Source organism: Clarias gariepinus, chromosome 26 (assembly GCF_024256425.1).
Source record: "Clarias gariepinus isolate MV-2021 ecotype Netherlands chromosome 26, CGAR_prim_01v2, whole genome shotgun sequence".
NCBI lineage: Eukaryota > Metazoa > Chordata > Actinopteri > Siluriformes > Clariidae > Clarias > Clarias gariepinus.
Genome location: NC_071125.1, coordinates 1,742,604 through 1,757,181, shown reverse-complemented (window position 1 = coordinate 1,757,181; position 14,578 = coordinate 1,742,604). Strand labels below are relative to the sequence as shown.

The 14,578-nt window shown below is 42.5% G+C and overlaps 1 protein-coding gene across 1 annotated transcript in view; it reads right to left on the bottom strand.

Annotated features, from left to right (window-relative positions):
- Positions 1-14,578, bottom strand: part of mtmr11 (myotubularin related protein 11) — a 31,989-nt gene that overhangs the window by 7,565 nt on the left and 9,846 nt on the right. The window contains exons 2-11 of the mRNA XM_053487912.1: positions 12,679-12,748; positions 6,022-6,158; positions 5,492-5,561; positions 5,272-5,411; positions 4,876-4,960; positions 4,285-4,432; positions 3,640-3,727; positions 3,468-3,556; positions 1,680-1,804; positions 895-973 (exon numbers count right to left, since the gene is read on the bottom strand). Of these exons, the coding sequence (XP_053343887.1) occupies positions 895-973; positions 1,680-1,804; positions 3,468-3,556; positions 3,640-3,727; positions 4,285-4,432; positions 4,876-4,960; positions 5,272-5,411; positions 5,492-5,561; positions 6,022-6,158; positions 12,679-12,748 (1,031 nt within the window). The remainder of the gene's footprint in view (positions 1-894; positions 974-1,679; positions 1,805-3,467; positions 3,557-3,639; positions 3,728-4,284; positions 4,433-4,875; positions 4,961-5,271; positions 5,412-5,491; positions 5,562-6,021; positions 6,159-12,678; positions 12,749-14,578) is intronic.

Below are 14,578 nucleotides of genomic sequence, written 5' to 3'. Positions count from 1 at the left end.
ACTTTTATTGGGATTTGAGGTGATGGATGTGAGAGACCAAAACAAGCGAAGTGGCACATAATTGTGAAGTGGAAGAAAAATGATAAATGGTTTTTAAAATCTTTTACAAATAAGCATCTAAAAAGTGTGATCAGAGAAAAGAATCCTCAAGAATAACAGCACCATCACAATCAAAATACATTTTTATTGTTATTTACGTCACCAAATTTCTAGAATGCGATGCACAAAGGTTGTCGTTGATGGCCCTTACCAAAATCCAAAAATGGCAAGTGGAAGCCATTGCCTTCAGAAGTCACTACTGGATTTCATTTAGGGGTATCAGAGTAAAGGGGGGTTGAATACAAATGCACGTCACATTTTTTTAGAAATTTTGAAACTGATTTATAATTTTACTTCCACTTCACAATTATGAGCCACTTTGTGTTGGTCTGTCACATAAAACCCCAATAAACTACATTTACAATTCAATTCATGCACATTCATAGAGCCTGGGGTTTGAAATTTTTATGGGCCATTTTTAAGAATTTATGGTGTATTATACAATTTATTAATCATCAAAATATAATATTTTCATATAAGGTTTTAAATGACAGGCTCAGACCAGGTTTTATATTAATAAAAGGGAATCAGTTCAATTTATTCAGCTCACATTATTAGTAAGCAGATTGAAATGTAATGAGTTTACACGAGCAGTTTATGGAAAACTGTTCCATCGGGGGGTATCTGGCTTTTCATTCCCTAATCCGGTTAGCGACTCGAGTCGATAAACACGAGCAGAAATTAATAACCAGAAACTCATTTAATTCTGCAAAGTGAAAGTGTCCTCATAAACTCAGATGATTTGTTTTTTTACAGCGAAGGGAGTCGGAGCCTAGTGATGAGTGGCGGCGGTACCTGGTGTAATCCAGCCAGTGAGTTCCCTCCAGAGTGGAAAGCCACTTATCATCCGGCACGGACATGGAGGACGAAATATCTGGAGGAATAGATACAAGATCCTGTCGAGTTAAATAGTCATTTTCTTTGACAGTGAATAAGATTTTTTTTAGAGGTATCTGGGCGCAAAGTACTGTGCAAAAGTCTTGACTCCCTCTTTTCATCATAATTTGTTTAAAAGAATTTAAAAAAGCGGAACTTATTAGTTTACTGATTAGTATACTGCTGATGCTGAGTGGTTGGAACAGACGAGAGGGGAAATGAGGCTGCTGAGGTTTTACAAAAAATTTTTTTTTATATTCTTAAAAATTCTTTAGATACTTTGCAGCCTGTTGAAGTAAAACATTTGTTCCCATTTCTTTTATTTAATCTAATACAAAGGAAAAATGGGTCAGGACTTTTGCACAGTAAGTACTGTACATTAAGTGCTCAAACACTCACACAAGATTCGGTGACAATTATATATAAGAATTCAACAAAACACACCGTTCTGGATAAACCTGAGAGTCATGATCACGTTTCTGATCTGGAGCTGAAAGAACCCTCCAGCCCTGAAGGACCATGTCACAGATTTCTACATCTCTATCCACTGAGGTCATTCTTTCTTTACACTCTTCACATCTTTATCATGTCTATGTATAGTACCCGGCTCGAGTGCTGGAATTTCCCACCCCTCTATAGAGTCTTGTATGATCTTGTGAACGCAGGCTGTGTCGGTTTAAGGCTCGGAGTGTTAAATTCCTCACCTCCGAGGCACAGGGAGCGGAGCCGTGTGTGTGCGAGCTGCACGTCTGCGGCCGGAGGCATTTCGTCGCTCAGATCCATCACCACACACTGCGTCTGGCCACCGAACAGGATCAGCTCCAGGTTCCTGCCCATGACAGCACTGTTAGAAAACTTATTACTGACTGCGTGGGCACTGGACTACTATATTACAGTACTGTATAGTCCATCAATACAGCGACCTCATGAGACCTCTGTGTGGCAAACCAGTGGAAAATGTAAACTTTTTGTTTTTATACCCATTCGAAATAAAACACCCCGTGTCGAGTTATTATAGTAACACAATCAGTGACAAACAGCTTGTCATACTGGATGTACGAAAAAACCTAACCTCCTCCGTCCTGAAGCTAAATTCACAGCTTTATTCTGACTGTTACACAGCTCTGACACTGGAGACTCCTTCTGTAAATAAATAAATAAATAACCAGCTCCTTACAAAAAAAAAGCACCTAATAATCTAACAATATATTAAAATAAGTGCATTAATAAAAACCTGTGATTTGTAGATGTTCTATCGTCATAAAATAATGAATTAACCCCTGACCAATCAGAAGCCAGAATTCAAGAGCGCTGTGGTACATTAGCATGAAATAATACGTACTGTATATATGTTTCATCTATGACTAGATATATCCATATATTTTAAGGTATATTTTGAAAGTGAAATATTTTTAGGGTGTTTTCACTCTAGTAGTTCATCCTGGTCCTGGTTCACTTGGCGTTCACACTAGCGTTTTTTTAAAATCAGACCAAAAGACAGAACAGAAGGAATGTGGATTATACAGGATATCATCATCATCATCATCTAGAGAGTTTCTTTAAGTCAGTAAATGAACTCCAGTGCTTTGCACCAAGTGTTTCTAACATGTTTCCAACAACATAGCTAATGAACATACAGTACTGTAACTGCGAATAATCACGATGTAATTCTAAGCTCTAGAACATTTCTGTTCATTTGTGCATTTCGCTTCATGATTATCGTGAGCTAGTTTACTAGCCAGCTAACTTGTGTTTGCTAAGGATTGCTAAGTAAAATTAACATGAGCTGAATATCGGTTTAATTTGGCAACCAGCTTTAATCCAGACAGTCACAGGTGCCAACCGTCTCCCACATAAAAGCAAATAAAAAAAATAAAAGACAAGCGGCGATATGTTCTCCTTGCTGGACTCTCCACGCTCCTGCGTCTGCCTGCCGCGCGAGAGCACGAAAAACACAAGATATTTCATCAGACTCTTCAACTGGTGTACATTCGTAAACACTTAAGAGCTATCACTTGCGCGGCTGCACTTTAGTGCGCTATCGATAGTGAATGTTCTTGGATGGTCATTAAATGTAGTATTCGATCTGGTGGTGTTAAACTTATAAATTGTGTTATATTTATATTTTGTCCCTTTTTTATTTCAGCAGCTTTTAAAACCAATCCAGTGCCATGCAAAGCAGACTTTGTCGACTACATGTCCGCATCTTTGGTCCGTGGTGCGTTCACATTTCAATCGAACCGCACCAGAATTCATTCGGAAGTGGACCCTCCTTTTCAAGCAGTCTCGCTTCACACTTGTTCAATTGATCCACACGAACAAAACAACCTCATAAAAGTTCGTTTTTATCGAACCAAACACGTCACACTTACATAAAAATACATTTTAGTTCTTACACTACATTAAATGTAAATTTTTAAAATGCAACTGGATATAAACTTCTCGGTAAACAAGCTGCAAATGTGAAAGTAAAAAAAAAAAAGGATACACACCGGATGTCGTCTTTCTCGTGATAGATGTTGTTCTGAAAGCTGGCCATGCGGAGCAGGTCGCTGCCGCGTGGATGCCGCCAACACCAGCGCTGCGGAGGACGGGCCGGATAAGACTTCACACTGACATACACGCAGTTTTACTGTCAAGTCTTGCACACCCCCTTGTACTCACCGGGATCCGGCCCTCGTTAAAATGCGCAAATGTTTTCTTCAGCTCGGTGTCCAGGACCTTCTGAGGAACCACGTTAAACCTGGACAGACTGGAGAGCAGAAAGAGAAAAGAGAAAATAAATAAGCAAGTAAAAATTCCTCAAGCAATCCGGATAAATCTGTTGTCCAAATAAAAAAGGAGGGATTTGATATAAAAAATCATCAGGACTAATTAATTAGTGAACAGTAAAACTTTTCTCTGTATTCTCCTTTTTAGTTAATATACACGAATAAGCGTAATGTGAATAAAGTTTCCTACATATATGAATAATTTGTTACATTAATACAGAACTTATAGCTGATTTTTTCCCCAAAATAATGTGTGGTGTTGATTTTGAAGGAAAGCTGGTTATACTCGGCCAGGCCTTGTCCCCCAAGCCCCCTTCCTGTGACCCTGAATACAGGATAAAGCGGTATAGAAGATAAGTGAGTGAGTGAGCTGGTTCTACTGTAATACTGTAATTCACCTGACAGACAGCAGGTGGTGCTAAAGCCCAAACATCACACTTCTTTTAAAAAAAAAAAAAAACTTATTCTGTTTATATCTCATGTAAACTGGAATTCCTCTGGACTTGTTAAAGGTCAGTTGTGTGTGTGTGTGTGTTACCTGGTGGACATTTCGAAGCGGTCGTTGACGGCGCTGATCCTCCAGCCGGTGGCTCCGGTCCTTTCCAGTTCCTGCTCCCAGTCCGCTGCGCTCTCGAACCAGTTCATGCTCGGGTCACGCCTCCGGTTGCTCAGGAACTGCTTCATTTCTGCAAATGGAGATGGACCGAGTCTGAATGTGAAATCTATTCGATGAGCTGGTGATATTATGGAGGCACTAGTGCGACCACACACACACACTTGCACGGCTTGCAAGGGTTGAGTAAAGGCCAGGAGGTCAGGTTACTCTGCATTATTCAGCAGGTTAACGGCCGCTCAGGGGAGAGCTTCTCGGCTCACATTCCTTCAAATGATTTTGTTTGCGTAGTAAATGTTAGGATGCGGATGATGACGAGGACAATCAGTGCACACTCGCGACGTGCAGATGCTCCTCTCGGAGCGCGGCTAGAACACAGACTGTTCTGATTGTTTATAGACCGAACAAAGAAACAAAGAAGTCTTTCTTAATTAAAAGCGAGTTTGTGTAAACGTTACGTCAGTTTGTGTAAACGCAGCGTCAGAAACATTACTCACGTGACTAGGGTTCACTCACCGATACTTCCCAAGGCTGCGTTCTGGAAGGACAGGATGGTCCCTGGTTTGAGCGGCTGGTACGTCTTGGCGATGGTGTACGTGATCTACAAATGAACAAACTCACATCTGAATACGTCACCAATCAGTAAAATCTCTCGCTTCCTTATTCGATCATAAATACTGACATTTAATACATTTTTATAAAATTGTATACAGGTTACAGGAACTCAATATGATGTGCAATGTTGTGACGTTATTCAATGCATATATGATCTTGAACATTATATATTTGAACGGATCATCTGCATTTACATTATTTTCTGTAGGAAAATGCGTTTCACAATACGAAATTCATCGTGCCTAGCGACACGACTTAACATCACGTATGTTGTTTTGCGTACAATCTCTCACACACCTCCACAGCCTGGGCGTCAGGAGTGAGTCGGTCGAACAGGAAGCAGAGGACGCGCAGGTCTCTGCAGTACAGCACCAGTTCCTCGGGAGTGAACTTCAGCGAGGAGTTCGGCGTCACCAGTTTGGTTCGAGACGGCCCCACTGCAACAGAGAACACACCGGGACGTTACCACCGCTGAGGGGCGCTCCGACTCGGATCCTGGGCGGCGTGAAGTCCTTACCTGCCACGACCTTCTCGATGGAGGCCAGAGCGACGTCGTGGTCCCCGAGCAGCACAGGATCGGCATTATCCTTAACAAAAGAGGAAAAAGAAAAGCGGGTAAAGAGCGGACCGTATGCAAAACGGACAAACTGCGTTATCTGAGCCGGATACTTCATCAGAGATGTGGAGTCAGGATAACACGCAAAGGCGGTTAGGAAGATCGCGGATTCATCCTCGTTCGTGACCTACTGTAGGCCGGTATATCTCGCGCTAGTCACGCAACCTCGTTTCTGATGATGATGAGGATGAGGATGATAAATCTCCATTTGAATCGCCAATTGATTTTAAATGTTTTAGATTATGACTTTTTTTTTTTTTTATTGTTTTAATGTCATTTATTACTCAAACTTTTGTTTGAATTTGAGGGACTAAAAAGGACTATATAAATAAATGCATTATTATTATTATTATTATTATTATTATTATTTTGATGATGATGGTGATGATGGTGACTGGTCTGCACTTAGCCACACAACAGAAGCGACTCACGTCTGGTCTCGGGCCATCCTCAGGCACGAACGCCACTCGGAAATGGGTGCAGAACAGAGTGCCCGACAGCCAACCTCCTCCTTCTTTAGGCGAGAGCTTCTTCCTCACCAGGATGGCCCTCTGCAGCACACACTCCCCTAAAACGGAAGAGGAAAAAAGAGAGCGGGTAAAGAGCGGGCCGAATGCAAAACGCACAAACTGCGTTATCTGAGCCGGATACTTCATCAGAGATGAAACAGTCAAATCAGGGATGCACAGCAATCAATACTGCTGTCTCTATGGGAGTGGTCTGTTCCCGGAGTGACTCCGCCCACACCCACAAAGCACAAGGGCTCAATCGGGTGACTTAAGTGTTCTCCAAATCAGTCACATGACCTGAGGTTGACCTGTAAAAGAAGTGAAACCATGAAAGTTTTTTTTTTAAAATCTGTGTGTGTGTGTGTGTGTGAGACTGAAAGTTCTTGAGACTGAAGACACTTCCTGGAGTGTCTTCATCATGAACACAGGAAGGAACACACTCTTTACCTCTATATCAGTTCAGACTGAAACATCTGAAACGTGCCTCGCGGTTATTTCTACTTTCATACGGAGTGAATTTTTACACACAAACTGTACAAATAATCCCAGGAAAATAAATAAATAAATAAATGCACTAACATGATTGACTGGGACAGGAAAACAATCGCAGAGACGCTCCTACGCTAAACCTGTCTGTATAGTCTGGACTTCTCTCTATTCTGAGTCTGAGGAAGCTCAGCAGTCGAGCCCATTAACGCTACGACCGGCTCGTGTTTATCCCGCGCTGCTCCACCAGCTTCCTGTGCAAACTCTCATGGGGTCTCATAGGGGAACAGCTGTAGAAAAAAGAAACCTGTTCTTCTTAAGTGGACAACACACACACACACACACACACACACACACACACACACACACACACATACAAGATTAAAGTTCATTTCCTCTGAACGAACCCATCATGTATTCCTGTTAATCATCATCTCAACCATGTGCCGAGTTTACACCCTGAAAGTCATGTTTTAAATCCAGCCACGCCTTGGTCACGTTATAAATATCGCAATATGTCTCTCTGGAAATCATATTTGTTGGTAAAATATCAAAACAGTCCACTAACTGCTTTGGAAAATACCCTGGAATTCACTCGACCCTGTACCCTTTTACCTCTGTGACATCAGACAATCAGAAGTCACATGATCAACAGCAAGTTGCCTAATCCAAATTTCCCAAGAATCAATAATAAGAAAAAATTAGCTCACTCTCTCTCTCACACACACACACACACACACACACACACACACACACACACACACACACTCCAATAAGGGGTCAAAGTACAGGAGACCGTTGAATTACTACCATAATTCGCTCCAGAAGCATGCTCATATTCCAAAACACTCGTAAACCAAATTAAATTTTCCCAGAAGAAATAGTGGAAACTTAAATTATTCGTTCCACAGCCCAAAAAAAAATAATACATAAAAATAATTAACACAAAATATTTAGTAAAAATAAAACAAATTAACCTGTACTTTACCTTTTAAAAAAAACCTTAAAATAAATCCTGAGAGATAAGTGGTTACGTTTGTGCTGTGTGTGTGTGTTTGTGTGTGTGTAAATCTAAAGTAAGCTCTCCTCTCCCCCTCCTCGTTTTACAGTTACCCTTCCTTCACTCTTTTCACACACAAATAACAGAAACACTGTTTTATCAGACAAATTAACAAGAAATCTCTCTAATCACACTCGACTGAGCGACACACTAACAAAATCACTGAGCAGGAAGAAAAAATGGATCTTTAACCTCTCTAAGGAAACTTACTTTTGCTCTACACGTGCACTGTACACACACGCATACAAACACAAAATAAAATATGTTTTATCTACACACGTGGTCACAGTGTTATAGTAAACAATACATGCGAGCACGGATGTTGATTATACCAGTAAGAGACGAGCACTAAGACCCAGCAGAAGAGACGATTCCCCACGATTCCGCACCACAAGAGAGAAAAACTGTTCAAGTTCAGTTGTGATCACGTGACGCTCTGCGTCAAAACAAGAAGCGCATGCGTGATACATGATACTCGATACTCGTAAACCAAGACTTGTTCTTTTTCCAAGTCAAAATGTATTTAAAATCTTTGCTTATCTTGCTGTCTCACTTAAATAAAGACTCATAATTTTAAATGATTACTGTTTAATGAGTATTGATACTAAAACTAGTATAAGCTTCTTGATGGCCTGTTAAAAATCTGTAGTGTCTGTAACCATGTCAAATTCATGTTGTATGATCTCTGAACAATTTAGCATTTTAGAATAATACACTTTTTCAGGTTTATGTCTTTTTTTTATGTCAAATCTAAATTGGCCGAGTTTCATCTGAGTGACAGTTAAGATCGCTGAAAGATTTAAATTCAAAAAACTAACAGACACTAAAACATAAAAGGGCATGAAACTGTATTTAGCAAAAGAGTTTCTTTTTGTTTTATAAAAATATCAATGTGTTTGTATATTTAAAAAAAATGAAGCAGGGATTGTAAAATAAAAAATTAATAATTTTTTTAAAAAGGTGTTATATGATCCTATCTGAAAATTCACTTGTTTGAGAGTGAGTTTAGCATCGATACCATGTTTTGGCCGTATTTTTATATAAATTCTAAACAGTCTAACCATTATTAAAGTTCAAAAGGTCATCACGGAATCACCCACAACGTATTAGTCGCATTAAGTCTTACATAAGGTTGTAATATAAAGTATAATAGTTGGAAATCTGGTTTCTGCCTAACATGTGGAAATATTTTACCGTAGAATCCACCACCGAGAGCCAAATAAACAGCAGTGTTCTCCAGACAGATGCAGCTGTACTTAGGAGTGCAGTTCAGAAGCGCAACGTAACCAAACAGGTTTCGGCCCGATTGCGCACGTGGAAAACTCCAACCTCGCTTCCTTAAAGGGAAATTCCCGGTCATTTTTTCCTCGCATTAATTGGATGCCATCGCTACGATCAATGAGACAAGTTTTCCCCCCATTTAACAAACCACCCTCATAAAAGAACAAAAATAGAAATCCAGAAATTCTGTTTCTGACACGCCTTCCCTCAAAGGGAATAACTTTATTTATTTTTTTTAAATCATAATAAATAAATAAATAAATGAATAAATAAATCCTGCGCCATCTGTGGAGACTGGAAAAAGATTCTTGGTTCGTTTTCAAAAAAAACCCAGACTGAAGGTGTTCGGAGAATATGTAGCACTTCAAAGAGCTTTCAAGGCCAAAGAATCAAAAGGAAAAAACATTTATTTTCTGAAATGTTCCTTGAAGTTCATGGCTATTGCAAAGCTCAAGACATTCCATGGGCATCCTGGGACGCAGATGCGGGGCGGACCGAAGGAAACGAGGAACAGCGAGGGAGGAATCTGGATACTCTGGGTAAGAGGAAAAATTTGGATGCATTAATAATAGGGATGGGAATCACCACTGGCCGTCTGATATGATATTATCACAATCCCTACGTTGCGATTCTTGATACTGTAAACTGATAATTAAAGGGCTGCATAAGAAGGTTAAGTTAAATTAAAGTGCGCTAATAAAATGCTCCAATCTCTCATTGATTGAGGAATTACATCAAATAAAACAGCAAAAACTTGGTGCTTTAAATACGCCCCCGAGCTCAAACATACTTCAGGTTCAACACCGTTTCTGAAGTTCAAACTTCTCCCACTCCAAGGTGCTCACATGCTCCACATTTCCCGTTTGCTTTTTTTTCCTATCCATATTGTTCTCCACTTAAAAAGAGAGTAGCATGCTCTTTCACGCTCTTATGTCCCCGTTCTGCAGCCGGCCTGTTTATTCAGCTTTTACAGCCTTCACTGTGCGTCTGCTGAACGTCACATGACAGTCAAAACAAACGCAGCTGATTCTCTGTCCACAGCAGCCAAACTCCATCAACACCTCGTCTGCGGATTTACTGAAGCGGAAGTGAGGGCGGTGACAAAGTGCTCGAGATATCCAGGAAAAAAGAAAGACAAACCGACAAAAAGCTTTGATGACAATCCAAAGAAAAAGTAGAGTAACAGAGTGTGTGTGTGTATGTGTGTGTGTGTGAGAGAGAGAGAGTGATGATGTAAAAGGATCAGATGACTGTACACAAGCTGTAGCCTCTGCTCTGTGAGCAGGCTCCCTTTCTGGTGTTTGTGTGAAAGGATCGAGTATGGAGTAAATGCTCCAGCCCCTTCGTGATCCGTTAACCTCCAGCGGCTGATTGGGTTTCTGCCCTTCTGTGTTACGTGAGATAAGAACAAACGCCAGCGGACTTTAACACGCTGTAAGGTCTGGGCAATGTGAGCGCTATCGCTTAGCCACTTTCACTAGTGTGTGTGTGTGTGTGTGTGTGTGTGAGTGAGTGAGAGAGAGAGTGAGAGAGAGAGTTTTAACTACAAACAAAAATTTAATTAAATAAAAAAACAAAGGCATATGATAAAAAAACATTTAAACATTTCATAACGTTAAATGTTTAAAAAACTTTATAAAACTTAAATTTTTGTTTATGTACTGTAATAAATATTTAATATTAAGTAATTTAATTATAAGAGACAAGAACTCAAGAAAAAGCCAAAGCCACACCCACTCCATTATGACTGACAGGTACAAGGACACACTTTCGCAAAGTGCAGTCTGCAAGAGTGACATAAGGAAAGCCACACCCCCTCCTCCGAGCACCGTCTGCATTAGGCCACACCCCCTCCTCCGAGCACCGTCTGCATTAGGCCACACCTCTTCCTCCGAGCACCGTCTGCATTAGGCCACACCTCTTCCTCCGAGCACCGTCTGCATTAGGCCACACCTCCTCCTCCGAGCACCGTCTGCATTAGGCCACACCTCCTCCTCCGAGCACCGTCTGCATTAGGCCACACCTCCTCCTCCGAGCACCGTCTGCATTAGGCCACACCTCCTCCTCCGAGCACCGTCTGCATTAGGCCACACCTCCTCCTCCGAGCACCGTCTGCATTAGGCCACACCCCCTCTTCTGAGCACCATCTGCATTAGCCACACCTCTTCCTCCGAGCACCGTCTGCATTAGGCCACACCTCCTCCTCCGAGCACCGTCTGCATTAGGCCACACCTCCTCCTCCGAGCACCGTCTGCATTAGGCCACACCTCCTCCTCCGAGCACCGTCTGCATTAGGACACACCCCCTCTTCTGAGCACCGTCTGCATTAGGACACACCCCCTCTTCTGAGCACCGTCTGCATTAGCCACACCTCTTCCTCCGAGCACCGTCTGCATTAGGCCACACCTCCTCCTCCGAGCACCGTCTGCATTAGGCCACACCTCCTCCTCCGAGCACCGTCTGCATTAGGCCACACCTCCTCCTCCGAGCACCGTCTGCATTAGGCCACACCTCCTCCTCCGAGCACCGTCTGCATTAGGCCACACCTCCTCCTCCGAGCACCGTCTGCATTAGGCCACACCTCCTCCTCCGAGCACCGTCTGCATTAGGCCACACCTCCTCCTCCGAGCACCGTCTGCATTAGGCCACACCTCCTCCTCCGAGCACCGTCTGCATTAGGCCACACCTCCTCCTCCGAGCACCGTCTGCATTAGGCCACACCTCCTCCTCCGAGCACCGTCTGCATTAGGCCACACCTCCTCCTCCGAGCACCGTCTGCATTAGGACACACCCCCTCTTCTGAGCACCATCTGCATTAGCCACACCTCTTTCTCTGAGCACCATCTGCATTAGGCCACACCCCCTCCTCTGAGCACCATCTGCATTAGGCCACACCTCTTCCATTAAGACTGACAGCCAGAAGGCCACACCTCCTTTATTAACACTAACCGGTAGAAGGCCACACCTCTTCCATTAAGACTGGCAGGAAGAAGACATTACGTCCTTTATTAACACTGACAGGCAGAAGGACACACCTCTTCCACTGAGACTGGCAGGCAGAAGGCCACGCCTTCTCTGAGCACCATCTGCATTAGACCACACCTTCTCCATTAAGACTGACAGGCAGAAACCCACACCTCCCTCATTAAACTTAACATAAGGAAGGCTACACCTCCTCCATTAACACCGCCACAAGGAAGGCCACACCTCCATCTGAGCACCGCCTGCATTAGGCCACGCCTCCCACAGCTCCAGTTATCAAATATGGATGTATTAAAATGTCCTAAAACTTGCCACAAACCTTTACAGTATAAACCTCCAAACACACAAACCCTCGTTTTAACCAAAGACTTATTGAGCTGAACAAGAGCGAGAAAGCGAGAGTGAGAGAGAGTGTGTGTGTGTGAGTCAGTGAGTGAGAGGGAGTGTGTGTGAGTCAGTGAGTGAGTGAGTGAGAGAGAGTGTGAGAAGTGAATTATTGGTGTTGAAGGTTAAAGATTAACTCAGCAGGGTCGTAACTGTGACCTGCATTCCTCTGTAAACCTCCTGATGAGGTCTCTCACGCTCTCTCTCACAAATCATGAATGTTTTTTTGGAACTTATTCTTAAATTCCAAGGAAATAAATAGGGAACAAATAAATCTGATTTGATTATGTAGGTTCTAGGTTCTACTCCCACCCTGTTTAATTCCCCTGAACCCCCACCCCGTGCTGAGTAATAAGGTGTGAAAGGGGCGTGGCCGTGAGTCTCACCTGGTAAACAGCACAGACCGAACATGTCTCTGCCTCGGGCCTGGTGAGCGCTCGGGTTCATGATCCTGTCCTGTACACAAAGCACACAGTCCATCATCAACCCGCGATTCATAAACACACAGTGTGTGACGCAACAAATACATTTATTCATAGTTTACATCAACTATTTTATAAATTATTTAAAATATCTATATTAATTTTGCTTCTTTAGATCTTTTCTTAGTTGAAACTGCATGACGTACAGTGGGACTGTAAAACTGTAAAACTGAAATATATAAATAAAACATTTGTGTTCATGAGTCTACAGTATGTAACAGATTGAATAAGGAGGGAGTTCATGGCAGGAGACCATAAAGGAAGCCTGCTCAGTAAAAAACACACCTAAGGTTTGTGAAAGAGCACATTAACACTCCACAGCCGAATCGGCAAAATGTTTTGTTTACGAAAATTGAACTATTTGGGAAGAACACGCAGGACTTCATCTGGTGTCAAAAGGGCACGGCGTGTCGTCATGCAAACATCATCCCAACCCAAAGTATGGTGTAGGAAACCTCATGATCTGGTCCTGCTCTGCTGCATCAAGCGTGGCCAAGCTTACGGTCATAGTAAGTGAGAATGTCTGTACGTTAGCTGAAACTCTGTAGAAGTCGAATGATGCAACAGGACAATGGAGCAAGTCCACAACTGAACGACTGAACAGAGACACAAAATCCCATTTGTTTCCAAAGAATATGACGGAGCTAAAGCAGTTCTGCCGGGAAGAATGGGCTAAAATTCCTCCAGAACGATGTGCAGGTCTGATCCAGGACGAACCTGGTTGAAGGTTATTGCTGCCAAGCGGAGGAGGCGGGGTCAACCAGTTATTAATCCCAAGGGTTTCAGTTATGTTTTTTTTTACTACTATTTTCAATGTTGAATGAGTGTGTGAATTCAATAAAGACATAAAAGATCAGATTTTTTGTGTTATTATTTTAGTCACATTATATTTGTCAATACTCTTGATTTAGATGATCAGATCACATTTTATGATAAATTAAGGCAGAAAACCATACTTTTTCTTGACGCTGTATAATATGTAGCAATATTATTAACAATTAAACAAAAATGAATTTTTTAAATAAATCTAAGACATTTGGTGGAGTCGGGTTATACTGTATTGGAGACGATTATAATGACAGTCTAGACAAAATTAATTCAAGTGTCATCTGGAGATGATTATTTTTTTTATATACAAAGTTGACACTCTGTATTGCACACACGGATGAGAACGTTCAGCAGGTAACGCGTCGTAAGGACGCGCTGTAAGGACGCGTCGTTTAATCGCTCCTCGCCACGTGCGGTTGCTTTTGCACTCGGCTCGGAGAGAACGCCGGATCGTCTCCACACCCCCATTACTTCATATTTCCATAAAGTCTCAGGTTCTTGTTCTCCAGCCAGCCTCCGAGTTACGACCGAGTTCCACAGAAGCCGCTGAACCGAGCGAACATGTGGCTCCACTTAGCGGTTCAGATCCTGATGCCCCCCTGCCTCCGAGGATTCCAGCTACGCGAAAAAAAAAAACCCTTAAGAAGCAGAAAGCTCGGCAGGGAAAAAGAAAACGACAGAGACAAGCTCTTTTCTGTTTTGGAAAAAGTCGTCAGGAAGACATTTCAAAGCCCGGCTTTCATGAGGGGGCGATTCTGCTGGAGAAGCTCTTCCTTCTGCTCCTCCTCCTCTTCCTCCTCTCACACTGAGAGCTCGAACAATGAGAGCTTCATGCGGCGTGAGAACGATGGACTCATTCATGCTCTGTTTAACGTCCCGCTGCACGAACCAGCGTCTCGAAAAAACAATCACGTGTGCGTGCGTGTGTGTGATTGATCACATGATGCATCACAACATATGCACTGCAGCGCTGTTG